General features: G+C 42.5%; 1 protein-coding gene across 2 annotated transcripts in view; it reads right to left on the reverse strand.

The window, feature by feature from the left end:
* The window catches only part of SUFU (SUFU negative regulator of hedgehog signaling), a 71244-nt gene extending 55845 nt beyond the window's left edge, over nucleotides 1-15399 (reverse strand). Inside the window, exons 1-3 of one of the 2 annotated variants that reach the window (XM_081864003.1) lie at nucleotides 15083-15399; nucleotides 7990-8124; nucleotides 52-188 (exon numbers count right to left, since the gene is read on the reverse strand). In XM_081864003.1, the coding sequence (XP_081720129.1) occupies nucleotides 52-188; nucleotides 7990-8124; nucleotides 15083-15351 (541 nt within the window). In that variant the 5' untranslated portion in view covers nucleotides 15352-15399. The remainder of the gene's footprint in view (nucleotides 1-51; nucleotides 189-7989; nucleotides 8125-15082) is intronic. The other variant, XM_081864002.1, reaches the window with a different exon arrangement.
* Nucleotides 15400-16741: the final 1342 nt, after the last annotated feature.

Here is a 16741-nt window from a genome sequence, read left to right on the forward strand (position 1 = left end):
AACTCAAATATCACCAACCTTTTGACATAAAACAAGCCACATAAATAGTACCTGATTGGAAGACGTATCTGGCTAAGCCTTGCATCAACTCTGCTGGCCATGTCGGTGGTGCAGATTCCCCGGTTTCACGCTTAAGTCGAAATGTCAGTTCAAATCCAAAACCACTTGGTCCGTCTGATCCAGTAAACCTGGATGAAGTTAATGACAAAAGGTTTCACAACAATAAAGCATCATAAGCAGATGAAATTATGATGCCACTACGTCATTTATTCCTGGTGCAAGGGAAAACATTAGAAAGAACCCCCAAATATGTCTCAGAAAATGACATCAAAATCTGTTCAGGACCAAGAGTTAATTATCTCAGATCCTACCAAGATCTAAGAGCTGTAATGCCTTCCCCAACTTTAGCATCTTATTTATTTTTAAAAAATATTACCATGAAAATCAAGTCAAGGAATGGAATTGTATGGATGGATCATCTACTTTTCTCCCACACACATTTGTATTTCCTATTCTGTTTATATTTACCAAACATGTTTGCCCTGCATTCCAGGCTTTGCCAACTACCATGATACAGAAAATAAACTGGGACACTCTACAAGTATACATCTATTATTATTTCTATTAATTAACCTATACAAAAGATACAATTTAAAGGGAGCATTTAGAACTGGCTGGTTATATAGCATAAGCTGCTCAAATGTTATATAGAAAGCATTGGAAACAACTGGGAATACCAGTGAATAAATGGTGTTAATAAAATGTGGAAGGATGCTGTAATGACTAAACCGACCAATTACAGAAGTTTGCGAGAAAGATGCTAGACATCTGATTTACAGGCAACTCCCCACCTATGCGGGGGTTATGTTCCAGGCCTACATGTGCATAAGTGAAATTGCATAAAGTGGGGAGCACCCTCTAAACACCTTTTTAACGTCCTCTCTGCTGCTCTCTCTCCAATATGAACCAAAAATACTGTATGTAAAAATATCCACAACTAGAATTGAAGCTATGGGACTATCACATGGATAGGCAAGCTAAGGCCCAGGGGGCAAATCCGGCCCAATCGCCTTCTAAATCTGGCCCACGGACGGTCTGGGAATCAGCATGTTTTTACATGAGTAGAATGTGTCCTTTTATTTAAAATGCATCTCTGGGTTATTTGTGGGGCCTGCCTGGGGTTTTTACATGAGTAGAATGTGTGCTTTTATTTAAAATGCATCTCTGGGTTATTTGTGGAGCGTAGGAATTCGTTCATTCCCCTCCCCCAAAAAAATATATAGTCCAGCCCCCCACAAGGTCTGAGTGACAGTGGACCGGCCCCCTACTGAAAAAGTTTGCTGACCCCTGGACTAGCAAGAGGCTCTGGGACCGACACATCAGCTATTAGGTGGGGAGGCTGAGCAACATAAACAAAGCCCCGCTGCACCTCCAATCTCTTCAGGGTTTCCTTTGCCCTCACTGATGTCCACATCAGACTCTGGGGGGGTGGTCTCCTCACAAGCCATGAGCACTCTCCAGCTCTCTCCTGCCATTTCCGGGTATGAATGGAATAATTTCATGGTTTCCTGGCACCGCGCGTATATGCAGTTGCGCATAAGTGAGGGGACACCTGTCTTTATAATTAGGTGGAAGCCATACAACTTTATACCCAGAATGATCCCCTGACTGCAATACTGTTTCAATTAAATATGAGGGGGGGAAATAGCAATTAACTACCATCTTTGTAAATTAAGAAATCTGATTATTCAGTGTCCTGTGACACCTGTATTTCAGAACATAGTCTTTTATTTTGTATTTGTGAATTGTTATCTGAATTTTTTTGTAAGAATGTCAGATGGTTTTAGAAGTAATATATATGATTATATGCTGCTAACTATGGAAGGCAATCAGCAAAGACATGTATGGGTGGATAAGCTTAACTTCTCCATTATAGTTATACTCACTACTGCTAAAATGATAGCACTTTCATGTCTTACGTTTTAATTTCAAACTTGGCCAGTAGAAATCACATCAGCACATCTGAGTCCTTGGCAGAAAGGTGAATGTGTTCCTATTTCAATCTAAACATCCACATATTTTTAAAGCCTTACTATATACACCCCCACATTCCAGCATCTAGGGGGTTCACAACTTCTCCTTGTATTTTAATACACATGATTCTAGTTCACTATAAGTAGACATAAATAATTAAACTAAAAGTGTCTATCTGTTTTTAAAACACAAATTTTGATCTCTACAAATTTTTGATCTCTCTCTTTGCATTAACAGGCCCCCCAAGATTCAGGCTTTCTAATTCAAAGTTAAAGCTCTTTGCCAAAATGTATACATTCTCACTTTAGTAGGTAATTTCCCCCACATTCCAGTGTAAAAGAACTACATTATTGAAAGAAAGATATGAGGTAACTCTTTCTCACTGGACAGGGGGAAAAGTATATCACATATTTACTTTAAAGCAAGGAGTACTTACATGTAAACATATTTATGAAGATGACCACTGGGACAGCAGGCAAGGGGACGTAACTGTTTATGTGTAACTATGCCACCATTCCAATGAGCAAAGTACAAACAGCACTTCAGGCCAATTTTCAGTGTAATTTGAACTTTGTTTTCAGAAGCTAACACAGTGCCAACATATACACCACTGAAGGCTTTAAAACAGGCCAGGAGCCTTTTCAATTAGCCAATCCCAATTCAGCTAGTAACGTCTGCAGTACTTTGCATGCTAGTGTGTCCCAATACCACAATATGCTGCTAGAACATGAAAACTGAAAATTAAGCTAGACTTGTCACACTGCCAAATTACATGAAACCAACAACTTTAGACATTTACTTTGCACTATTTTTGCTCTCTTGGACTCAAACTACGTATTACATGAGATTTTTCTCTCAACACTGTTTATTTTAATCTAAAGCAACATGCCCCATGCTGCCCAAAGGGGGGGAAAGGGCAAGCAGGGAAGAAGAGGAGAGACTGCTCAACTCTTTCTTCATTGGTCTTTTTCTAGTTTCATGACCATCCCCTCCTATCAAGCTGTTTTTTCATTTATGGGTGAGAAATGCAGATATCCATATAGGTGAAAGAAAAACTTGGGAAGAATGATTTTGAACTGGTTAAGGTTAACAGGGGAAAGAGCCTTAACTGTTCAGTTGGCCAGGTCTTAACTGAGTTTGAACTATATCACCTGGTGTCCACTTCAAGCATGTTAGATGGCCTGGATTCCTACCTTTGGTTTTTATTTCATTTTTTTAAAGGGCAAGTCCCTAACCAGAAATATAATGCAAAAGAGGCAGGGACAACTCTGCTCATCATTCTGAAAGAAGCATGTTCCCTGCTTACTTTCATTGTGCTTAGTCAATGAGGGAAGCAGTGCCAGACATGTAGGCACATTCGTATGTACCATGCAGAAGCCAATAGTGCTTTCTTTGTTCACCCCTGCTCAAAATGGAGAGAAACAAACCATGATACCTGGCTTAGTGTGATGTGCAAAATAGATAGCATGGTTTATTTTACTCAGACAAATCACAATTGGTAAGCCAACGCTGGTTTGCTTGTGCTGATCCCTGGTTTTGAAGCAATGCTAAGCCAGGAGGTTGCTGTTTGTTTCTCCCAAGCACAAGTGGAGAGGAGTGAAGTGACCAAGATCAGCTCATGCAAAGTTTGCCATCTGCAGCTTTGTATGACATGCAAATGCAGTCACTAGTGCCAATGTGAAACTTATTCCAAATGCAACTAACATGTTTGGAGATGAAAATTCCTAAGGAAGAGGAGGAAAGAGTTAACCCCCCCCCCACTCCATACTTGTGGCAACCCGAAGATAAGTTGCAGAGTTGAGGGTCATCTAGTCCATATTGTTAGCAACTCCTCAGAAAGGCTTAACAGATCAGGACTCTGAAGACAGCATGTGTAATTGCTGTAGGATTAAGTTTGCTTTTCAGTTTATAATAAGCAAGAATAATTTTCCTTGCAAAACTCTTGCTCCTGTGAGCTCACACACACTGGTGCAATATCACATTTAAAACAATTCCTGGGGGACAATGTTCAAGATCAGACAGTATTCAACTTTTCAGTATCCAAACTAGTAAGTATCTCTAATATTTTTTTCAATTAGTCTTACATTACACAATATACAAACCACACTGGAATTGTTTTCATGGAATGTATGTAACTCACATATATAAAAACAATTAGTTTCATTTAGTTTATCTGGCTGATGTCTGTTCTTTGCCAAAGGAGACAGAGAGAGATCTGATAATGTTGCCTTTCTAGGCTTCACAGAGAATGCTATAATTAGTCAGTTCAGTGACCTGTTGCAAGAAGGAACAGGATTTTTCCCATTCCTACAGAGCCCATGAACAGACACAAATTAATCAGAAAACAAGTAATTAGCAGTTTAGGAGGCTCAGAATATTGAACAATGTAGAAAACAAGCAGGATCCAGCTCGGGTTCACCCAACGCAGGATAGAAATAGTTAGGAGGAATGATGCAATGGGGACTAGCTTGTGAGAGCACAGGTCACACACAGCAGCCAAATCTCCCAAAGACCTTGAAGAACTCAGCGAAAGGGGAATTGGGATTCTCAGTTCTAACCTAGAATGCGCAAGTCAGGAGTTAACAAAAGTGCCAACGTGCTAATGTCTTAAAAGAAAAGAAAATGCACTCGGACATTTGTTAGCTTTACTGTTCTTGAACAGCCAGTCCTCCCTGCCCCCACACCACAACTACTATCACAGTACACTGGGAAACTATATTACACTAGAAAGGAAAGAGGGTTATTCTCCAAGGAAGAACATGCAAGATATGCTTTGCCCCGAGCCAAACTTGGTTACATTCCTTTTATTAAAAGCAGCCTTCCTTGTAAGTTCAACTACTGTGCTGTAAACATAAAACAAGTCTCCCTCCACAGTTAAAAAAAAATCTTGAACTCTAAAATATTTAACAATAAGGATGTGTTTTAGTTCCAGGGATTGTGTGAGAGTTTAAGCAGTGCAAGGCAGCCTCTCTGTAGGTGGCCCGTCTTTTACATTAACTACCTTAAACAAATGACATTTTAAAGCCAAACACACACAAGAAAATAAATTCCACAAGGTGGCCATGGCTTCAAGGGAGGTCTACCACCAACAGAGAACAGGAAGTATGAAAAAGTGCCTTGATGCTGTGAATGAGGGAGGCAGGATACTATTTGAGGTGTGTGGCTGAATGTTTCAAGATTTATAAAATTGCCCTAAGCAAATGTGTATGAAATGGGGACATTCATTTTCTTCCTTTTCAAAGAAAATTAAATTACTACGGGTAAAATAGTTTGGACAACAAGTAGAGTTGTAATATTTTCTTGATTTTCTTGTTTTATCTTTTTGTAAACCACAAGGAGTGGGTCTTTTTTTACAATCGAGCAGCGTATAAAATTTATGAAATAAAAGAATAAAATAAGATAAAGGGGTATTCCGGGTATCCTACACCAAAAAGGGCAAGTTAGTTGTCCTTAGTCCTAAACTGAATCAGAACTAAAGATATTGCCTCTTCCTGATATACTTAGGAATCCAATTTCAACAATATTAATTCCACAGTTGCAAACTCCATCCTGACAAATGTACTGACGGAAGATGTTGACGTTTAAAGCTGGTGTCATGTTTGCTATTACAACATAAAGTTCTTTTGCCTAGTATTTTTGAATGAAAGTGACATCTAAAAATCAGGAATAATTCATGTCACCACAGTGCTTTTAAATAAATTTATTTATTTAGATTTAAACAACCAGTATTTAAGCAGAATATGAAAACCACACCCTTCTAACTAGAAGTAAGTCTGTCAACAAGGAGGCATGGGTGGGCTACATTTCAGCCTTTGCAGGATCATTAAAATATAAAATTAAAGTTAACATTCACACCTCACTTGCTACATCTGTTTGCAATTCCATTATTAATAGTGGCCTCAATTCAAGCTAGACATGCTTATTTCAAAATACAGTACTGTGGGCCTGTGTTGCCCTGATTAGTGGGCATGGCCCTTTCCTTTCCACATAAACTTAGCATCAAGGAGCTGATTCTAATGGCATTATGTTGCTAGCAACAGGGTAACGAATTAAATTAGTTCATTAACTGAAAATATTACCAACCTAAACCAGTGGCTTCAAGTTACAAAAAGGAGATTCAGTCTTAACATCAGGAAGAACTTTCTAATGGTAAGAGCTATTCAACAGTGGAACAGACTCCCTTGGAAAGTGATGGATTCTCCTTCATTGGAGGTTTTTAAGCAGAGGTTGGATGGCCCTCTGTCATAGGTACTTTAGTTGAATTAGGTTCCCCTTCCAACTCTATGATTCTGTGACTACCTTGAAGCCTAGTTAGTGCCATATGGGAAGAGGCATTACCTCAGAGCCTGCTGGATCAGGCCAATGGCCTATGGAGTCCAGCATCCTGTTCTCACAACAGCCAACCAGATGCCTGTGGGACTGTGTCCTAGAGGCTTGCAGGGTGCTGGATGAGCAGTGGCGTAGCGTGGGGGGTGCAGGGGGGCCCGGCCACACCGGGCGCAACATCTGGGGGTTAGGGTTAGGGGGTGCAAATCCACGGGTTAGGGGGCGCAAATTACTTGCCTTGCCCCGGGTGCTGACAACCCACGCTACGCCACTGTGGATGAGCTGAAATGCAGTTTACTCCAGATCAAATAACTTGTGCCACCACTGCACTGATTGCTATAACCAGGCCTCTCTGTGGCTAGCCTAAGGTTAGCCCAGCACCCACTCATCTGAATCCCCCACTGTCACAGGGCCAAAATGAAACATAGTACACTATTATCCTAACCAACTACATATTTAAATAAAATGTTAACAGATATGAAGCTACAGTTTAAAAGGTTGTATGTAACCAACCCATATTCAGTGCAGACCAATTTAAGTTGTATTCAAAACAGATCCACTGAAATCAATGTACTTAAGGTATTTCATGTTAGGTTCACACTTCCTAAAGTAGTATACAGTCCATGAGCACCACAGGCACGCTGAGTGAACTGATTTTAATGGGTCTACTCAGATTATGACCAATAACATTGCCCTGACAGTCTACGCTGCAGAAAATAGAGGAAGTCTTCAGGACTGGGTCTCACTAGCAACACAGGGGACAGGGGCAGGGCAGCTAGTTGTAACTGTTAGTATGTGTACGCTTTAGAAAAGTTGTCCTTAAATGGCTGTAGCTGCTGTTTTAAAAGTATTAAATAGGGGAAACACATGTTTACATTTAAAATACAAGTCATCGAATACTTTTATACAAACATAATTCACCCTGAAACAGCACAGGATCAAATTATGCTCGTTCTGTAAATGGGGAAAAAGCAAGAACAGACAAATATTTCTTAGTAAAAACTAACGTACATCTTCACCCAGAAACTATCTGCATGTTGTTCTGCCATGTTTTAACAATTACATACGGTATGAACTTGAGAAGGGCAGCTCTGACAGTCTGTTGCAATGCAAAAAACAAAAGCATGCCTTTGGTGCTCATGGACTGTATACTACCTTATGACGTGTGAACCTAACATGATAGACACATAGAGGTATAAATGGCAGAGAATTGTAAACAGCAATGCCAAAGGCCATAAAGTGTTACAGGAACTTTAACATTTCCATGGAAAAGTAAGCAAAGTGACTATTCACAATAGCAGTAATTGGCAATATTATAATCCTTCCTAAGCTAAATTAACACCTACAGTGGGATATTTTCTCTTAAACTCTGAACAAATAAAATAAAAATTTCTGATAAAATTTTAGTTTAGCAATTTCATATTGAATTCCAGTAGCTATTTTTTTTTAACTTTTGTTGAAATCTGGTACTTGCAGGCCAGCAACAATGCCCTGGGAAAAGACAGTCCCATTCTATCTTTGTCACATAAACCTACTTTTTGTATGTGTGCATGCATGCTGCTTCTATCACATTTCTGTCTACTACAGAAAGCCAGAATCCACAGTAAATGGGAATTATTGAAAACTTACTCATGTACTCTGTTATCACCATACAAGTCACTCAATCCAAAGCTTACATAGTGCCAGTGCTCAGGAACATTCTGGGATGGACTCCCCAAATTCCTGTACATACTGACGTAGTCCAGAGGATCAGGTCCACCTAACCTATTTGAAAAAAGGACAAGAGTAAGCTGCAGGTCAGTATTAGAGATGGGGGTGATTTTCAGCAAATGCATTTATCAACGCTCAATATCATTAAACCCACGTCCTTCTGAAAAAACTCATGGCACCCAGGCAAGAACTTTGCCCTGCTGTTGTTGTCCTAGATCTATGTTGTTGCCATGCCTTCAAAGCATCTCATATATTTTGTTTTATTACCAAATAACATTTTAGTGTTTTTGTTTACTAAATTAAAGGCAAGTCTGAAAATATACTGCATGTCTCACAAGACAAAATGCTTCTTTTTCAAAAGGAGCAGTAAGAATGAAAATTCGTATACAAGAGCCAGTCCCTTCCAATACAAGATAGAAAGGTCAGAAAGTTTTTTAAAAAGCATTTACTATATATTTAAAGTGTTTCTCCAAAGTAAGTCATTTGTCTCAATTAATGTTCACAAAACAGAACCACAGAAAATATTACTTTAAAAAAACACACACGTCATAATGCAAGCCCTAATTATCTTCAAAAATGAATAACATAATTTCCCACCTAAGCTTTCTGCTCTGAAGGAAATAATGTGGAATTTTCAGCTCCACAAAATGCTATTAGGACCATCATCTGATAACATACATTTACATATAGGTAAAACCAACAGTTATAAAGCAAGAGGCATTGCTACTTTGTTTCCAGGAAGATGCAGAAATGGCAATTAAAAATAAAGTTGCCTAACTAAGGACATCTTATAATAATCAATTAAGCTGTTTTAAATCAAACAATTATACACTGAATCGCTACTATTCATACTCATGAAAGCAGTTAGAATCAGTAGTGATGCCAGGCATACCACCTTCTTAAAATCTGCAAGAAAATGTGTGCCAGACTATTGGTGCATCTACTGCAAGGGGGTGGGGGCAGGATGCAGGGGACCCAATCCACACAGAGTTCACCATCTTGGAAATCTAGTTTGCATCCCTGTCGGCATTCACCATTCCTCATTTAGCTAGGGCAGAAGCTGGGTGGTGTAGTTATGTAGCCCTCCCCACCCAGGCCCATGCAAAGGTGGGGGACAGCAGGGTACCCTTGCCCCAGGGCTCAGAGGACTAAGCTGGTTGCCCCCCCACCACTAGAGGCTAGCTGCTTTTTTGAGTTTATAACTTTATCGAACAAGACTCCCACCCAAGGCCTCAGACAAGCTCTGCACAGGCCTGCTGCCCCCACCCACTTCTAAATTACATCTTTCTTGATGAAGAGGATTTCTGGAGAATGAGAAGGCTTGCTACCATTTTGTGAGATTTTGGTTGGTTGTAATAAAGGTATTGCCCAACTGTGTTTTTTGGAGAATATTTCTGATGCACAAAAACACCTACTTTTGTTTTTTATGTACTGTAAAAAATTATTTTCAGCTGCATGCTGTGTCTAACCACTGGTGTTTTTTTTTCATGAATCCCAATTATAAGCAAGATAACTGTTCAGAATTCTCTCTGGAACAGTCACAAAGGTTAACACAGGATGTGAAGCTTCTAAACTCCCTCTACCAAAGGATTCATTTGGAAGAAAGAACATTAGCCTCAGGGACAAAGGCCATATTTGCAAGCAGCACAATGTAGCTTCAATGTGTTAAAAACATTGGGAGAGTGCTTAATCAGCACTGTTTTTGAGAGCCTGAAACTAAAGCAGAGTATGCTGATCAGACCATTCTCACTAATGAAAAATAACTCTTGCACACACTTTAGGAGACTATTCCATAAAAACACTGAAGTTTAAGTCATGAATTGCTGTGTTCCACTTTGAGAAACAGAAAGCTGAGAAGAGAGCCCTTTTAAAAAGAAAACCTGTCCTCAGTTTGATCAATCAACCCAAAAGCAGAGTGCAATCTGCTTAGTGCTTAAGTATTAGATTATATGCTATAAAATATTCGGATGGCATCTCCATTTGAAAGGGAACAGATGAGGGGAAACTAGCATCTATTACTGGTAATAGATTGAAGTAATTTTAATTTGTTTTAGTATTTTAATTCTTGTATGTTTTTAAGTATGGTTGTACATTTTTCTTGATTATATTGTTTTATCTTTTTGTAAACCACTGTGAGGCTTTTTAAAATCAAGTGGTATATGAATGTTATAAATTAAATAAATAATAAAGCTATGCTTGATTCCACTGGTAACAGCAAAAACTGATAGGAACATATTTTTTTTTAAATATATAATTCTAATCTACTGTCTAAAGTAATGGGAATGTTATTTGAGCATTCACCAGCCACTGTTCCTGAAAATATTTTCATTTTGCTTTTGCCTAGAGCTTTCTAAGAAAGAGGCTATAATACAATGTTTAGTATACTCTTTACAGTCTTTCCCAGCTTCTGCTGGTTCACCAGCTCAGACTAGACCCCTCCTCCTTCACAAAGACCATTAGAACAGACTGCCTTGCATGCAGAAGAAGGGGCAGCATGTGAGGTAGACTGTCCTCACCACCTTCTCTACCAGCAAGGGCTGCAGGCCCCCAATATCACAGCATGCTATGCTTTGCAGCGACATCTATCTATACATACATATTATATCCCAACCTACCTCCCCAAAGAGCCCAGAGGAACTTAAACTAGAAATGTGGGAAGTGCTACACATGGATCAGGTAAGACTTGCAAGTTTGGCTGGAAGAACTGACATAAGTAACTGTTGCCAGATGGACCAGCCAGAAGAAAAAAGAATAGAGGCAGCAAGTTACCTTGCCTGGCTTATCATTTAGCTGCCTCAATTGTCACAGAGGAAGGAAAAATAGGCAAACTATAGTCCATGAAAATTGGTGCCATAATAAAATGTAGTAGGCTGCAATCCTAACCCCACTTACCTGTGATAAGTCCCTCTGAATACAACAGGACTTACTTCTGAGTAGGTATTGTCAGAACTGAAATCTTAGCTTTTAAGGTGTCACACATTCTTTTAGTTCTTTCTCCCTTTAAGTAACTGATAACCTTAGGAGTCCACAGGCAGCATGTTTACGGTATGTTTGAGTGGACAGAAATGCACGGTTCTTCATGGCCACCAACTGAGTCATTCAAATTTCTTCTCCAGTTCTTTTTTAAAAGGTTTCCCAATATTTGACAAATTCAGTCATGGACTATGGCTCAAATGATGACTTGTTTCATGAACTTCTTTGTAAAAGATAAATGAGCCTAACACAGAGATCACCTAAACATTGTCCCTGTATTCTGGGTGTTAGCATCCCATCTGAACATCACAGAATTGTAAAGTTGGAAGGGACCATGAGCGTCATCAACCCCAACCACTGCAATGCATGAGTCTTTCACCCAATATGGGGCTCAAACCCACAACCCTGAGATGAAGAGTCTCATGCTCTACTGACTGAGCTATAAAGATGCTTCATATGCAACCTTCATCTAGAGCAGTGGTTCTCAACCTGTGGGTCCCCAGATGTTGTTGGACTACAACTCCCATCATCCCTGAGCTCTGGCCTTGCTAGAGTGGTACAATCTGTGGCCTGAGGGCTGTATGCATTTGAGACACATACACACACACACGCACGCACGCACACGCACACGCACGCACACCGCCCTTGTGCTGCCTTCCCAAAGCCAGGTAAGTGAGGCACTGTGCTTTGGGAATGAGGTATGAGGGCTCTAGGACCCTACCAGAGCCTCATACCTCCTCCTCAACTTAGCCTTTGGGAAGGCAGCATGAGAGCTTGGTGGGGGTGTCCCCTCAAATTTTGGCCTCACTTCCCTCCCCCTACCCCACTGCTGCATGACAAGGCAGTGTGCAGCCTGCGGGCTCTGTGTCAAAGTACTCTTATGGCCCACTTGGCATGCAAAGTTGGGCAACCCTGATCTAGTTACAGTTAATGGCTGGCATACAGAGCTCCCTCATCCATCCATTTAGTTGAGATTCCTGCAACGAAGGGGGTTGAACTAGATTACCCTTGGAGTCCCTTCTAATCCTATACAATTCTATGATCTGTTTCCACCCTCTGTAGACATGACTGGGAGCAGCAAGCAAATTATGGCTTCTCAGCAGACATAAATCAACTGAAAGTGCTTTCTGCATAGGAATTTTCCAACAAGTAAGGTGACACAAGAAGATACATACAACCTGTAGGCTTCATTCCTTTTTGAAACTTATTTCTTCAAAGACGCATGTAGAGAAAGAACAGCCAAAGCAACTTCACTGGTACTTGCAGTGTGACACAAAGCTACAGCTCTCACCCCAAACCAAGGCATAAGCTACCGTATTTTTCGCCCTATAGGACACACTGTTTCCCCTCCAAAAATGAAGGGGAAATGTGTGTGCGTCCTATAGGGCGAATGCAGGCTTTCGCTGAAGCCTGGAGAGCAAGAGGGGTCGGTGCGCACCAGGCTTCAGGAAGCTATCCGCAAGCCTTGGGAGCCCACCGGAGTTCCCGCCGGGCTCCCAAGGCTTGCGGACAGCAGCCTGTTCTGGGGGCTGGGGTTGGGGGAAGCTCGGGCTTCCCCCACCCCAGCCCCGCGCCTGGGGGGGGAGATAAATTTTTATTTATTTATTCCCCCCCCAAAAAAACTAGGTGTGCCCTATGGGCCGGTGCGCCCTATAGGGTGAAAAATACGGTAATTTCCAACTGGAAGATAGGGGCAGAGGGCATACAGCATGCCCATGACACCAGCTGTTTCAGCATTTTCAATTTCTATATAGGCAAAGAAAGTGGTTGTTATGAAGAGGAGAGACAACTTTACAGAAGAGCTTCTCAGAAACACAAAATAACAAATTAGCTCTGTGCAAGCATCCAAAGAGATGTGCCATTGGGAGGGTAAAGAAGATGAGCACTCCAAATAAGTTTTGAACAGCATTGTCTAAGCTAGATGCTTGTCTCACAACTATTCTTTGGCAAACAGACATTTCAGACTACCTCCTAATGCTTGCTATTTCTCACTGAGGAAGAGCAGGTCTGAGCTATGTAGGGTTACTGAAGGAGATACAAATACCACTACAAATAAAAGTAGCTAAGGCAACACTACTTGAAATAGGTGGAGTTTCTTTTTTAATCTACATATGGCTCTGCTACAAGCAGAATTATCCTGACTCTCACCAACATAAGGTTAATGCAGTTCCTAGTTTGCATTTTATTTTGTGGAAACACAGTGAAATCCTATCTATGCCTATGCAGTATTTTATTTTTTTTAGCTTATTGCAAATTCCAACAGATTTGTCATGCCCAATCTATGGAACTCATTGCCACATCAGATGCCAACAGCCTGTGGTAAAACTGCATCCAGTAAGAATTAGCCAGATTCATAGAAAGTAGTTAAAGACATCACAGCACAAAATATTCTGGTGTCACTAAACATAAATGGCCAGAAAATTTTATTGGAAAAGGTAATGCACACATTACTATATTAAACCAGTTTAAGCTAACTACTGCCTAACTAGGTTTCCTGTCCTGAATATGGGTATGATGGGTATCACTTATATTTGTGAATAGGGCCTCCCATTATGAAAAGAGTATAGATGCATAATATTCTCCTAATAGCATATTTTTGACTCAACAAAGCCTAGAATCGCAATAACGACAAAACGGAGAACAGACAGTTCCAGCTGGGACATTCAAACTACAACCAATAATCCCAGCAACCCTTAACTACTGTGCCCAGAATTCCATGAGAGAAATGTGCTTTGAATGTGCTTTAAAGGCATAGCATGTAAGTGTATAAGAGATGTATATAAGAGATGTGCATAGGAGATGGACATGCAGCATTGGGCCACACTAACAAATCAACATGTACATATTAAGTATCAGCACAGGTGAAGCAATTCATGTAAATTGTACAGAGTCCTTGTGTAAACAGTTGCATGCAATCATTCAGGGCATGCACAATAAGTCTTTGCCTGTCTGAAGATCAAAGAGAGCACGTGCATATATTTAACTATAGAGGCACACAAAATTAGAGAGAAGGAAAGATGAAGGAAGGTAGAGAGAAAAAAAGAAAAACAGAGGGAAAGGAACACACTTCTGCAAAAAGTATTACACAAGAATGTCACAAAGCAGTCTGAATAACAAATGCAATATAGAGAGGCTTCCTTAAGTCTATGCACCCACTTTTGCAAAACTTGCAAGCAGCAAGTGGAACACCACTCAGTACTTGATTCTACCTCAATAAAAGGAAAGTACCTTCAGCTAAGTCCTCTAGCTAGTGTATTACTCATGGTGGAGAGGTATTTCAACATCCTTGATAAGGGGACTACTTATACCAAAGTTTAAGAATGGCTGCTCTCTCAACCCACCTCACACACAGGTCAAGGTTCCACCGGCCTGCTCCCTAGCAAAACCCACCTCTCATATCAACGCCGCCTCCACCCTCACCTCTTCACAACACTGTGCCCAGATCAATGAACGAAGCTCTGCAAAGGTCACGGCCCCCTCTTAAAACTCCCTATTCCAACTGAGGCCTAAATCTGCACATCCTGTGAGGGCTGAGGACTCTGGCCAAGAGGCTGACCCCCACCTCCTCGCTCAGAGAGATGCCGCCCTCCCGCCACCTCCGAGCTGCTGCTGCTGCTGCTGCTCACCTACCTACCCACCTCCCTCCTCCCGCCTCAGCCCCTCACCTACCAACTCCCCGAACTAAAAGCAGGCACCTCCGAGGCGAAAAGGCCCAGGGCATCCGGGAAACCCCCCAACTCTCCCACCACAAAGCCCCTCCGGGCCTTCCCAGGGACCCTCCCCCCCCCCCAACCCCACTCGAGCTCCGTCGCCAAGTCCTGGCCCCCTAGCTACCTCCCGGGGCTTCTTCGCCCACCCGCTGCCCCTCATCCCCACAGCCAATGCCGACCCCACAGCATACAAGCAGCAGCCTGTCCCGTAGAAAGTGCCCCAGGCCCTGGACCTCCTTCAGGGACCCCCAAGGCCTCCCTCCCTCCCTCCCTGGGAGCCCCTCGCCCCCCACAGCGGCTCCTTCCTTCCTTCCTCCCCCTCCACTCACCAGTACTTGATGATGGCGGTGACCTGCAGCGGGTTGGGCTGCTCCGGGTACAGGCGCCGGCACTCGCCGTAGATGCCGTGCAGCCCCGGGGGGAAGAGCGGAGGGAAGGGGGCCGCCGCCGCCGCCGCCGCGGGGCCGGGGGGAGCGGGGGCGGCGGTCTCCATGGAGGAGCCTGCAAAGCTGGGCGGAGGAAGAGAGGGCGCGCGGGAGCTGCGCACCCCGCGGGGCACCGGAAGGGCCGAGCGAAGGACGACAGCCCTGCCCCGCATGCACAGCCCAAATGGTCGCTCCCAACTCCTTTCGCGACCCCGGCCCCGAGCGGCGGCGGCCCGCCCCCTCCCGCCTTGACGGGCAGGCCACTTCGCCAATCCCCCGCGCCGTGAAGCCAAAGGGCCGACGCCGCGTTAACCCCTTCCTGAGGCACAACCCTGACACCTAGCGACGCCCAGCTGCCATTGCAAGACGCCTTTCTGCCCGGGGGAAGAGGGAGGGCTGGGGGGGGGGCAGGAAGAGTCGCCCGAGCTTCAAGCTCAGCCAGGCTGTGGGAAAGCAGGGTTTTGTGGCAAAAATTGGGAGAAGGGTGTTGCGGCGTGGGCTCCTCTTGGTCTGAAGCCCCTTTGCCATCTGCTCGCTCTCTGCTATGGGGGTTGGCAGTTGCTCCCTTTCTATATGGGGACTCCGCGCGACGCCAAAGTAGAGGCGACATGAGGTCATTTCAGGATAACAAGCATCAATGATCATGTTTTTCTTATTATTATTCCACCCTTCCTCCTTCATTACAGGGTCAAAAGAACCTTGTGAGGTTGGTTAAGGCTAAAAGAGTGACAGGTCCAAACCACCCCCAGGTATCATCCAGAATGAGTGGGATTTGAATCCAGGTTTTCATCCAGTAACTTTAGAATCCAGTAACTTTAGAATCAAGCCATCTGTCTCTTAAAAATGATTTAAATAAATTGATCCTTCAAATACATGCTTCTCTATTTTATTTATTTCACGTGTTTGTATACTGCTTCATTGTCAGAATTTCTAAGCAGCGTACATAAAATTAGGATGAATAAGAACAATTAAAATTCATCATAGAAACCAAAAGAAGAAAACACAACACAGGCTTGGGACAGCAACACTCAGTGAAACAGTACTTACAAGATATGCTCTGTGATTGGGCTGGGATATAAGGAATCTGTTGGTCTTTAAGATATCATGGACCAAAGTTGCTAAGGGACTTGTAAATACATCAACCTTGAACCTCACCCAGTAATATATGAGCAGCCAGTGCAAGCTTTTAAGCACCAGTATTATGAGCTGAAGTTAGTCTGTCCCCATCAAAAGTCTAGCCACAGAAGTTTACACCAGTTGGAGCTTTTGGACCAGGCACAAGGATAATCCCACATGCAGTGTACTCCAGTAATCAAGTCCTGAATTACCAATTGCTGCAGTTAAGCTATCCCTGACCAAGAATGGCTGTAGTTGACACAAAGATGGATCCAGGAGCACCCCATAAAACCTTTTCTTTCTGCGGCACAACAACCCAATCCAGAAAAGGCAAGTGTCCAATATCCTGAAGAACCACCTACCCAAAGTGTTTCCCTCTTCCCAAGATTGAAGCTCAGTTTATTAGCCTTCATCCATTCCACAACTTCATCCAGGCAAGTGTTCTGG

The sequence above is a fragment of the Podarcis erhardii genome (assembly GCF_964252035.2).
Source record: "Podarcis erhardii genome assembly, chromosome: 5".
Lineage (NCBI taxonomy): Eukaryota > Metazoa > Chordata > Lepidosauria > Squamata > Lacertidae > Podarcis > Podarcis erhardii.